This window comes from Crocuta crocuta, unplaced genomic scaffold (genome assembly GCF_008692635.1).
Source record: "Crocuta crocuta isolate KB4526 unplaced genomic scaffold, BGI_CrCroc_1.0 scaffold364, whole genome shotgun sequence".
NCBI lineage: Eukaryota > Metazoa > Chordata > Mammalia > Carnivora > Hyaenidae > Crocuta > Crocuta crocuta.
In genome coordinates, this window is record NW_027532603.1 from 1,250,268 (window position 1) to 1,261,816 (window position 11,549).

The window sequence follows — 11,549 nt, forward strand, 5'->3', positions numbered from 1 at the left end:
GTTGTTAATTTTCTTCCCGCCTCATGAGATTCGTTTCCTCATCCGATGGGTCTCAGCGTTTCAAAAACACCAGTAGGGTTCCATCAGCGCTTTCCCTCTTGCTCAGAGTTTCTCTGCCTTAAATAGGGTTGGGATGATAATTAAAATAGACTGCATTTGCCTAACAAGGAGCGTTTAAATGCAACTATTTGTTTTTTAAGACCAGAAAGAATGATTACCGAAGTTTTCAAAGTGATGGGCCCCGACTAACATGTAGAAGTGTTGAATCACTGTATTGCACACCTGAGACGCACAGAACACTCTGTGTTCACTATACTGGAGTTAAAATCAATAAGTCATTCTGGGTTTGTTGGTTTATTTGTTTAAAATTTTTAAGGTGTATTCATTTTTCAGAGACAGAGACCTGGGGAGGGGGAGTGGCAGAGAGAGAGGGAGACACGGAATCCAAAGCAGGCCCTAGGCTCTGAGCTGTCAGCACAGAGCCTCATGTGGGGCTCAGGCTCACAAACCGTGAGGTCATGACCTGAGCCAAAGTCGGACGCTTACCCGACTGAGCCACCCAGGCACCCCATGTATCGGTGGGTTTCTAATCTTCTGAGCGCTCCACAGACCTACATATTCCCACAGATCACAGTTCAGGAACCAGAAATGCCTCCTCGACCACCAGAGAAAGAGTAAACCCTAGCGTGTCCATTTCTGTGGGGGGAGGTAAAACCTCAGAAATACTAGAGCTAAGCCTGTGGCATCCATGGCAGACCCCGTGGCAGAGGAGAGCTAGCCAGCAACTGCCCTGGGTAAGAGTTTTCTCCCTTTTCTCACTCTAACCACCGTGTGTGGTGGCCTTCTTTTCCAGCTGGAGTTTGAGAAGTCCCAAGTGAAGAAGTTCGAGAAGGAGCAGAAGAAGCTGTCCAGTCAGCTGGAGGAGGAGCGCTCCCGCCACAAGCAGCTCTCGTCCGTGCTGGTGCTCGAGTGCAAGAAGGCCACGAGCAAGGCGGCCGAGGAGGGCCAGAGGGCGGGCGAGCTGAGCCGGAAGCTGGAGAAGGAGAAGGGGCGCGTGAGCCAGCTGGAGGAGGAGCTGGCCGCCGAGCGGAGGCGAGGCCTGCAGACCGAGGCACAGGTGGAGAAGCAGCTGTCCGAGTTTGACATCGAAAGGGAGCAGCTGCGGGCCAAGCTGAACCGGGAGGAGAACCGGACCAGGACTCTGAAAGAAGAGATGGAAAATCTGAAGAAGACCATGAAGGATCTGGAGGCTTCTCAGCAGCATGGTGGCCCTGCCGAGCAATCCAAGAAACCGGTAACCGTGTCGAAGGGCACAGCAACGGAGCCCCCCGTGCTGGTGTCTGTATTTTGCCAAACGGAAGGTTTCCAGGCAGAACGAACCCCCGGGAGCAACCCGGCCAAGGTGCCGAGCGCTGGGCCGCCTGCCGCCACCATTCCCTCTTACTCTTATGCAAAAACCAATGGCCATTTTGAGCCAGAGATTCCAACCGCCAAGGAGGCAGTTCCCGGCAGCAGCGTGGAACACCAAGTGCCTGCACGAGAGAGGGCCGTGGAGAACGGCGGGTGCCCTGTGGGACTGGAGACTCCCGTCCCGACACCCGGTCTCCTGCCATCCAGTGGGGGCTCACTGTCTCCCAGCAGCACCGCCTCCTCCTCTCTCACATCCTCTCCTTGCTCCTCCCCGGTGCTAACTAAGCGCCTGTTGGGGTCCTCGGCCAGCAGCCCTGGCTACCAGTCATCCTACCAAGTAGGGATCAACCAGCGCTTCCACGCCGCGCGGCACAAATTTCAGACCCAGGCAGATCAGGACCAACAGGCCAGCGGCCTGCAGAGCCCGCCCTCCAGGGACCTGTCCCCCACACTCCTGGACAACGCTGCCGCCAAGCAGCTGGCCCGCAACACAGTCACTCAGGTGCTCTCCAGGTTCACTAGCCAGCAGGGGCCGATCAAGGCCGTCTCCCCCAACAGCTCTCCCTTTGGCACAGACTACCGGAATCTGGCCAGCGCCGCCACCTCCAGAGGGGACACCAGCCATTCCCCTACTCCAGGGAAAGTGTCCAGTCCGCTGAGCCCTCTGTCTCCAGGGATCAAGTCCCCCACCATCCCCAGAGCTGAGAGAGGACACCCTCCACCCATCCCACCCAAAAAACCTGGCCTGACACCTTCTCCGTCCACGACCACGCCATTGACCAAAACCCCTTCCCAGGCCTCCTCCTTGGCCACCGCAGAAGACCTAGCCAGCAGCTGCTCCTCGAACACCGTCGTGGCTAATGGCAAGGACGTCGAGATCCTTCTGCCCACCAGCAGCTAGTCCCTGGCGGTAGGCTCCCCATCCAACATTCCGCCAGATTTCGTCCAGGAGCTCAGAGTCCAACCATTGAGTCAGATCACGTTATTTATTTTGATAGTAGCTGAAACCATCTGTATAATACATTTAGTGTGTTTCACCTTTTTATATTTTTTTAAGTAGAAACCAAGTCGTTTGGATTTGTATGACTCACACCTTCGTACTGACGCTGGAAGGGCACCTCAAAGACGTCTCCAGCTCAGCAGAGTCGCCGTCCTGTTGTGACGGAGAAAGCTAATTGAGAACCAGGTGGTGCTTTGCTATTTTGGGACTAGAATCACTCAACACTCAATTTGAATTATGCAGAAAGTGGTTCGTGCCGATTTTTATTCCAGATGAACGTGTTTAAAAAGTGCCTGAAATAAGACTGCCACATGAATGTGATTCTGCAGCAAAAACACAAAAATGGACCATCTAATTGCAGAAAATGAGATCCTCTGTGAATCCTGAATGTTAAAAACCAACACTGCTTTTAATCCTCTTTTTACTGTTTTTAACGTAAGCTCTGTGTCCAGACAAGGCTGCATCAGTAGGATGGGAGTCCTGAAGATGGATGTGGACTGTCCACAATGCTGAGCCTTCCAGAGCCCTTGAGAAACCCTCCCGAGCTGTAAGCAGCTGGGGTGCTGATTTCCTTGCACTTGTGAAAAATTAAGTCACTCGCAGTCTCCTGCATCAATTCTTGACTAGAATGAAATCCCATCTCCTTTCAAAAAAGGTCTCCAGGCATCTACTGTTGTGTGAGGAACTTCTGATTCTGACCGCTATTACTTGAATAGGAAATGGCTACTCGTTCTGTATAAAAGTCTTGCAACAGAATGAGATCCTTAGTCTGTAATCAAAAAGCAATAACTTAAAATTCACTCTCTTTGTAATATTATAAGGCAGAATTATACAGGTTTTACCAAATTGTTACACTTCTTTTCCAAGCTGCCAGCACTTGGTGTCTGTATCTGTGGAACCAAATTAACTTTTCCCTAAATGGAAGTATATATATCTGTATAGATACACACCCCTTTACGTGTTTAACATACACACACTTAAACACATAAATATTAGTGTGATTATATCTTTGGAGTTTGCAATATAGCATAAAGGGCGAGTAGATGTGCACGTTAAGATTACCTGTCACAGCAACTAGATGGGGCTGGGACCCAAAGCAGTTAAAGGAGGAATCTGGTCCACGGGGACGTGGGGCAATTCCAGATGAAGTCAGGTCTTCAGTGTCCCAAAAAGCCAGAGCCAAATTCCCCCCAGCATCGCAAAACTCAACTGGCCAGATGAATGAGTGAAGCAGGTCACTCAATCAAGCACTCTAAGACAGCTAGGAGAGGGGAAGCTGTAGCAAATGGAAGTGCCCGGGCCCCCTGTGAAAGGAAAGGGCCACCCCTGAGCAGCTCCAGCTGCTTACTGCCACGCGATAGTGCTAGCTGGATGTTACCAGCTCCTCAATTGAGTTTTCGGGAAGGCCAGATGTTCGTAGAAACATTCTCATTTTTAAATATCAAAACAGCTTCAAAAACAATTTTAAACTGCTGGTTAAATACTGGTGCAGCTGGGTTTAGCTCAGAAGCTGCCAAGTTGCAACCTCGTTCATTCCGGAAACTTCCATCATTTCCATCAGTGTGAGTTTGTGAGGACAGACTCCTCCGCTCTCCAACTTGTAGGCTAGTTCAGCTGACAGAGGCCCTAGAATATAATGAGGATCCTCGTCTTCCGAACAAGACTTTGCAACCCAGCTCAGACAAGGTGCTTCTATGACTGTGGCCACAGGGGTAGAGAGGCCTTGATGTCCTCACATACGTTCTCCCCAGCCAACATCTAGCCAGCAGCCCTAGCCTGCTATAATTTAAATCTCCTTCCTTGCAATCCAATATGAATTGATGGGGGGACAGGCAGGTGATGGAAATCAATGTACAAATCACAATCGGTGTCTCCAGGGCTTACGGTTTGATTAAGGCCAATACAGCAAAAATTAAAACACTACTCACGGCCCGGGGCATCTACCAAATGATGAAGAAACCGCCCAAAGCGATCATGAGTTAAATTTTATTCCCACGCATAGCCAAATGAAGTGTTGATGATAAAATAGCTGAACTTTGGGAACAGGAGAGGGGGCTCTAGCCCCAGAGTGTTATTACCTCTCTTGCTTGAAATGGTAATCTTAAAAGTTGCATTGTGCTCTTCCTTTGTTTTGGCATAGATATATATATAGAAAGAGAGAGATACTATAAGGAGGTTTATTTCTTAGGAAGTGCACTGAATAATGTATTTCTTTTACAGTGTAATACGGGGGTGGGGAAATGCAAAAGAAACGTGTATTTTTGCTAGTTGCCTATCTTCTAAGATAAATAAGCACAATATTGCAACGGATCCAATAATCCAGTTAGGTATTCTAGATTAGTATTTAAGTTCGCTGTAGATTGTGTGTGTGCTAAGTAAAAGTTCCATGGTTCACAATTGCGGTGTTAAACCATGTTGTGAAAGCTGTGTTACTAGTCAACGGATTATAATGGATGTGCGACACATAACACAAGCACTAACTAAATCATCGTGTGTAAAGCCAAATGTACCATGCAGAAGTCTTCATCCATTTTTATAGCAGACTCCATTAAAACAAGTTAAATCATTCCGTCTGGGGAAAATCTAGTCTTGTTTGTACAAAGTCAAGGATGTTGCACAACAGGGCCTGTTTTGTTGGGGAAGGAGCAGGTGGTGTAGAGGGAGCACTCCGTCTGTGGCTTCCAGAAACCCGAGTGAAGCCAGTGACCCATCCAGGTTAGACTCCAAGGAGCTGGCGTCTTGGTTTTCTTTAGAACCTTAGCCTTAGCAATAGTCCAGTCTGTACATTTTGGACCCTGGGGGTTTCTAGGCCGTTTAGGGAATCTGAGAAAGGCTAGACTCCGTCCCCAGATTAATGGATATGCCAGTATGTAGGGTTTGGTTGATGGCTTCGCAGGACCCAAAGACCCTGAAGCCGTCCGTGATTCACGTACTGTAGCCTAAGGACGCCTGGTCTTGTCCTGCCCTCTCATTTTACAAGTGACTGTTGTATCACTCCTCTTAGTCCAGTGCTGTTGTGCTGCACTGTTAGCAAGTGAGAGCTGTAGGCCGACAAAAGCACTTGAAAATCCTTTGATGTGCAAAAGATGTTCAGACCGAATGGGTGTTTACATCTGTTAAGTTTCCAGCATTTAAGCCAATTAATGATCATTTCAGCAAGCACTGGGTGCATCTTCTGCTGTAGGCAGTGCTGCCTTGTCTTCCCAGTGCGGGTCCCTCTTGCCTGGGGTGGGGTTTGCTCCTCTCCCCTCACTGCACCTGCAGTGTCCCTCCCTCCCAGGGACAGTCCTGCAGTTCTGTTTGGCTCCAGACCGTGTCTCTCCCCTTCCCACCCTCTCGCCTCTTCTCTGCATTTAGCTGCAGGGAGTGTTCTGCCAGTCTGGGTCATTTTCTGGGTTATTTATACTGACGTGGGTGTTATCTAGGGATATCTGTGGGACGAAGTGAGCCTTAGGACCCTCTTGCTCCGCCATGTTCCCCGGAAGCAGCAATGCTGCTTTGTCAACTAATTTATAAACAGCTCTTCTGATGCTTGGTCTTTGAAACAGAACTTCAAATGTCGTGAAATGCTGGCTTCAAAATGGAATCTGTTCTCGTAATCCTGAGTCCGAACTAGGCAATAAGCATTGTTTCAGGGGAGTAATTTTAATGTAATTGCTGTAAAACCAGTTGAGAAAACTTGAGAGCACCCATCTGCTGCTTGCATTATCAATGGCCAATTCATTGGTAAAAGCAAAGGAGAAAGGAGACTGGGTAGGGTTTCCCTAACCTTACTGTGACCTGCGAAGCCTTCTAACATAAGGGCCTCTGAGGATTGGGCCTGGGGACCTGTCAATGCAGGTGGTCTGAGGCTCGCATCACGAGAAACAGTGCCTCATAGCCCTTTCCTGTCCTTTCACAGGAACTTTTCTCTGCCTCTGACCTGAGCTAATGTCTTAAACTCCTGAATCTTGTTTGCCAGAATGTCAGTGATACTCAGAGCCAAGAGTACTTAGTTGGGTCCAAGCACCATGTTACCCCCCATGTGCAGATGAGGTCGTTGAGGCCCAGAGAGTGGTCTCAGGGCCTTTGGATTTAAGCCCCCAGTGCTTCCCACTTTCCACAACTTGTGTTTCCCAAATGAGTATCTCTGAGGTGCTTGTTGGCCAGAGCCAGGCCGCGGGCCTTGGGAACTCTGATTCAGGAACCCAAGGTGGGGCTCTAAGATGAGTGCCTTGGCTGATTGCAAGGCTGGACCAGGCGGGACCCTGAGACACCACATGGCTCCTCCCACTGGCCCTAACTCCCCCCACCCCCAGGAGTGGATTCTCAGACCCAACCAATGCCAGGAGACCTCTCTCGGTCAGCTCTGCTGAAGGAAACAAAGCATCTTTCCTGTTAATTCCCCTCTAGCAACCGATGATTTTTGAATATTTAAGATGAGCCAGAAAGGTTCTGGAAAACAAGTTTAACTGTGCTCCCTGCCCTCAGGGTACTCATACTCTACTTGGGCAGANCTTGAATATTTAAGATGAGCCAGAAAGGTAGCTGTTCTGGAAAACAAGTTTAACTGTGCTCCCTGCCCTCAGGGTACTCATACTCTACTTGGGCAGAGCAAAATATTAGCACATAAAAGGTTAACGGAGACAACTGAATAACATAAGTGGGGTTTAAATGCCACACAGGGTTATTGAAGGTAATGCCGGCAAGAGCTCTTTGTGGGAGGATAAAAAGTTAACTAGGAAAAGGAGCAAAGGTCTTTGCTCCTCTCTCCAGAGCACTGATTTACTTGGGGCTCTGCAGTACCCCCTGTGTTTGCATTGTGTCTCCATCAGCTTGTCTTAGTCTTCGGATGTGGGCAGAGACAGAGGCACCGGAAGTCCCCAAGAACTGAGTCCTGTTTCAGGGAGACTCACAGTCACCAATGTGGTGTGCTTTCTGCCAGGGCTTGGGGCCAGTCCGGAGGAGCTCCCAGGGCACAGCACTCTGCAGAACATCCCCAAATGATTTGCAGGGAAGTCCTGGGAAAACGCAGATAAGGAAAGGACCTCCTTGCAAAAATCCTGCGTTACTGATAAGTGTTCCCTCTTGCCCTCAAAATCTCCAAAAGCAAAAAGAGAGAAATGAAAGCCAAGCTTTGAAAAGAGTCAAATGACAGGCGCCTGGGTGGCCCAGTCAGTTAAGCGTCTGACCTCGGCGCCGGTCATGATCTCACGGGTTCGAGGTTTCAGCTGACAGCTCAGAGCCTGAAGCCTGCTTCAGATTCTGTGTCTCCCTCTCTCTCAGCCTCTCCACAGCTCATGCTCTCTCTTTTTCTCTTTCTCAAAAATAAATATTTGAAAACATTTTTTTAAAAAGTCAAATGCATCCTTCTGGGACACCTGCAAGTGGCTTCTGGCCGTGGAAGGATATTAAAGCTGCTTCTCGTCTCCCCATAGCGTGAGTGTTCGTGCTGCCATCACACCGGAGAACGGGGAGTGTCGTGTGGCTCTCTCTGCGCCACTGAAATGCCTGCCTCTGAGAAACTACCGAGAAGCCTTGCAACAAGGTCGCCCTTATCCCCGGGTGTCAGTCCCCTACTTAATTTGCCGAGTACAACTGACTAACTCAACGTGGTAGGTACTCAGGTCCCCTCCAGAAATGAAGGATCTATAGCCTGAGCTGCAGGAAATGCTGACAGAAAAGAGCCCTCGGCTATAGGCCCCTTGGAGGAATTGCCTGAACTGAAAGCAATCAACTTGACCAGGGTCACCTCTCCTTCAAGGGGCAGCCCCTGCCCAAACACCGACTGGTAAGAAGTTTAAAGTCCTGCTCCCCGCCCCCGCACCCCCATCCCAAATGTAGAGAACTCTGAAGGGTCGTTCCCTAGTTCAAAACCCCCGTAGGGCTGGCTGAGCCCTTTATTGAGACTATGGCAGCTCAGCCTTCCTTCCCTTCTTCCTCCCCTCTCTCCCTTTTCCCTTCCTGTGCATCCCAAAGGTATGTAACTGCCCCCTACCCAGCCTCTAGCTTTCCAGCCTCCATTTCAGACTCTCCTCTGTTCCTTTAGGTCATGATCAAGTCCTCTAAGGGAGGGCAGGCACATTTTCTGAGTATTTTATTTGGTGCCAGGGCATCTTCTATGTTACTTAATTTAATCAACACAACTACCAGACGGAGTGACGCAGTGACTCCTTGGCGCACAAGGTAATTAAGGCTGACTGAGGCCCAGTAAATTGCCCCCAGCCCTGCAGCAGAGCAGCGCTGAGATTCAAGGGCACCGGTGGGATTCAAACCTTCACCTGTTTGGCCTTCAAGTCCCCTCTCCTTCCACCGGCCACACGACAGTCAAAACAGTAATAACAGGGGCACCTGGGTGGTCCAATCAGTTAAACATCCGACTCTTGGTTTTGGCTCAGGTGATGATCTGACAAGATTGAGGAGTTCGAGCCCCAAACAAGGCTCTGCGCTGATGGTGAGGAGCCTGCTTGGGATTCTCTGTCTCTGTCTCTCTCTCTCTGCTCCTCCCCCACTCACACTGTCTCTGTCTCATTCCAAATAAATAAATGTAACTTAAAAAAAAAACAATACATTTGGGGAGTTCAGAATATTAGCCTATTGGCAGTCACCCACCTAAGTAGGAATCCACTGCTTAGCCAGCTTTTGACACTTCCGGTAGTAACAACATACTGAAGGAATGAGCGTCTTGGTGAAGAGAAAGGAGGGATGATTTGCCTACACGCATGAAGTCTTCAAATATTAGAGCTGGCAGAAAGTAGGGGCGCCTGGGTGGCTTAGTCAGTTAAGTGTCCGACTTTCGCTTAGGTCATGATCTCGCGGTTCGTGGGTTCGGGCCCCGCGTCGGGCTCTGTGCTGACTGCCGGCTCAGAGCCTGGAGCCTATTTCAGAGTCTGTGACACCCTCTCTCTCTGACCCTCCCCTGCTCATGCTGTCTCTCTCTCTCCTAGAAATAAATAAAAATATTAAAAAAAAAAAAAGAAAGCGTAGAGACCCTTTGATGCTAGCTAGCTCTGTCACCGTACAGAGTGCGAGCACCAGGCCCAGGAAGGTCAGGTGACTTGCTCAGGTTTCCAGGCCTAGTTAATGGCAGAGGCCACACCGTGGAGCCAGGGCCCCCCTCTCAGCCTGTGCTGACTGCTCCTCCCGAGGCTGACCTGGGAGCGAGAACTCCTAGCTCAGCCCCGGCTGCTCGCTCCCTCCTTCCTCTCACCTGCTTCTCCACGGTGTCTGGGCTTTGATCTCTTCACCTGGGCTGCCCTGTGTTCCAAGCTTTACCCTCTGCCCACTGGCCTCCAGCCGCCTGCCCTACCTGTTGCCACAGAAATCCTGTCCTCCTGTCCCTGAACCGGTTTGACAGCTGAGGCGAGGCCCAGGGAGGGGGGAGCTGCTGCTCACGACACCGGAAGGGCCTGTGGCGAGCTCAGAAGACGAGCCGGGCTCCCTTCTCTGCCAGGCCCACCCTCCCGCTCCCCCAGCCCAAAGCAAAGCCTTCCAGGACCGTGGGGGCCTCGAGCAGACAGGGTGTCCGCAGGGTGGCAGGGTGGTCTAGAGTGGTAACCACAGCACACAGGCCCCTTCTTCATCCCGAGCGTGTTTTCCCTCTCCTGAGTTTTGGTGAGTCAGCAGCGCAGGGCCACACACAAGGCTCCCATTCAGGCCTCCTGCTCCTTCTGCTCTCACTCCCTTCCTCTCGCGCGCATTCTCTATGCGGGCCTTATTCTCTCCATGGGACGGCTCTGCTCGCTGCCCTGTGCCTTCTCCTCTCCCCGCCAACACCCTGCGCACTGCCCGCCCCCCCCATCCCTGCCGGCCCACATTCCTCATCCACACGCCCACATTCCTCATCCTCACCTTCTGGAAGTTTTGCAGTCCCTGCTGGATACAGACATAAAGCAGGGAGAACAAGATGGAAATGTCAAACTGTTAAGTCCTCAATCACCAATTTTCAACGGGTGTTTGTTGCTGCTGGCTCTGTGCAGGCTCTGAGCTATGTTGATCTCTCTCTCTCTCTCTCTCTCTCTTTCACACACACACACACACACATCCACACACACACTTGCTGTGCATGTCAGCCATTTATTCATGTGTTTATCAAGAACCGACTCCGCGTCAAGCCTCCTGCCAACGGCTTTATTTACGCTCCGACGGGAGCACGAGTCTCGCAGATGGGACATTTCCCGGCGGGGCTCAAGAGGATGCGGCAGGTGTCCCGAGCGAGCGATGGGGCCCCACCCACCTGAGAAGTTGAGCAGGGCAGGGAAATTTGTGGGTCCAGAGGCACACAGAAGGGAGAAGGATCCCGGTTTGGGATGACTGGGGTGTGCGTACGTTGTGCACGCAAGACGGGGACGGGGGGTGGGTGGCGAATGCAAAAGCTGGCGGAGCAAGACAGCAGTTCGGAACGCAGGCTTTGTCATTCTCTGTGTAGCCCTGGGCGAGCCTATGAGCCTCTGCTAGCCTCCGTGTCGCGTCAAGGAAATGAAGATCGGAGCACCTCCCCCTTCGGGTTTTGCGCGACTTCGGTGCGATGAGACAGCAAGTGCCCGGCACACGCGAATACCCGGCGGATGAGTCGCCCCTGCCTTTGTGGAGGGCGGAAGGGCGGCCGGCGGGCTGCGTGTCTGCAAGGGAAGCGGCGTGGCTCCCACGCAGGGCGGCTCCCAGCCCCGGGCAGCCAGGCCCTCGGCCCGAAAGCTGGGTCGCTGGCGCCCCCTGGCGTTCCAGTCGCCGTGATTCTCTGGGCCAAGACGGGCTCTGCGGTCAGAACTGGACCCACCCGGAAGATGCGGCGCGAGCGGGTAGACGTCCCCTCCCGGGGCCGGCGCTCCGCCCCCTCTCTGATGGGGACGTCCGCGGCACACAGCTGCAGTCCCCGCGGGGGGCACGCGTGGAAGCCCGAAGTAGTAAAAGGGGAGAGAATAATGGAAGCCACTCTGTTGGAAGGTTGTGGGCCTTGAATGAGCAAACCCAAGACCTCACACTAGTCGGGGCAGAAGTAAACCCTCAGCAAGGGATAGCTGTTAGGATGCTATAGCTTCTAGAACAGCGCCCGACGCATAATAGGTGCCCAATAACTATTAAACAGGGGGCAGGATGACTCTATCAACATTTACCTATTCGTCCATTCACCCATTTAATTATGCTTCGAAAATGTTTACTC

The 11,549-nt window shown here is 51.5% G+C and overlaps 1 protein-coding gene across 2 annotated transcripts in view; it reads left to right on the plus strand.

Annotated features, from left to right (window-relative positions):
* CTTNBP2NL (CTTNBP2 N-terminal like) overlaps positions 1 to 4,979 on the plus strand; it is a 54,885-nt gene extending 49,906 nt beyond the window's left edge. For both annotated transcript variants that reach the window (XM_077780185.1, XM_077780186.1), the window contains exon 6: positions 854 to 4,979. In XM_077780185.1, the coding sequence (XP_077636311.1) occupies positions 854 to 2,311 (1,458 nt within the window). In that variant the 3' untranslated portion in view covers positions 2,312 to 4,979. The remainder of the gene's footprint in view (positions 1 to 853) is intronic.
* Positions 4,980 to 11,549: the final 6,570 nt, after the last annotated feature.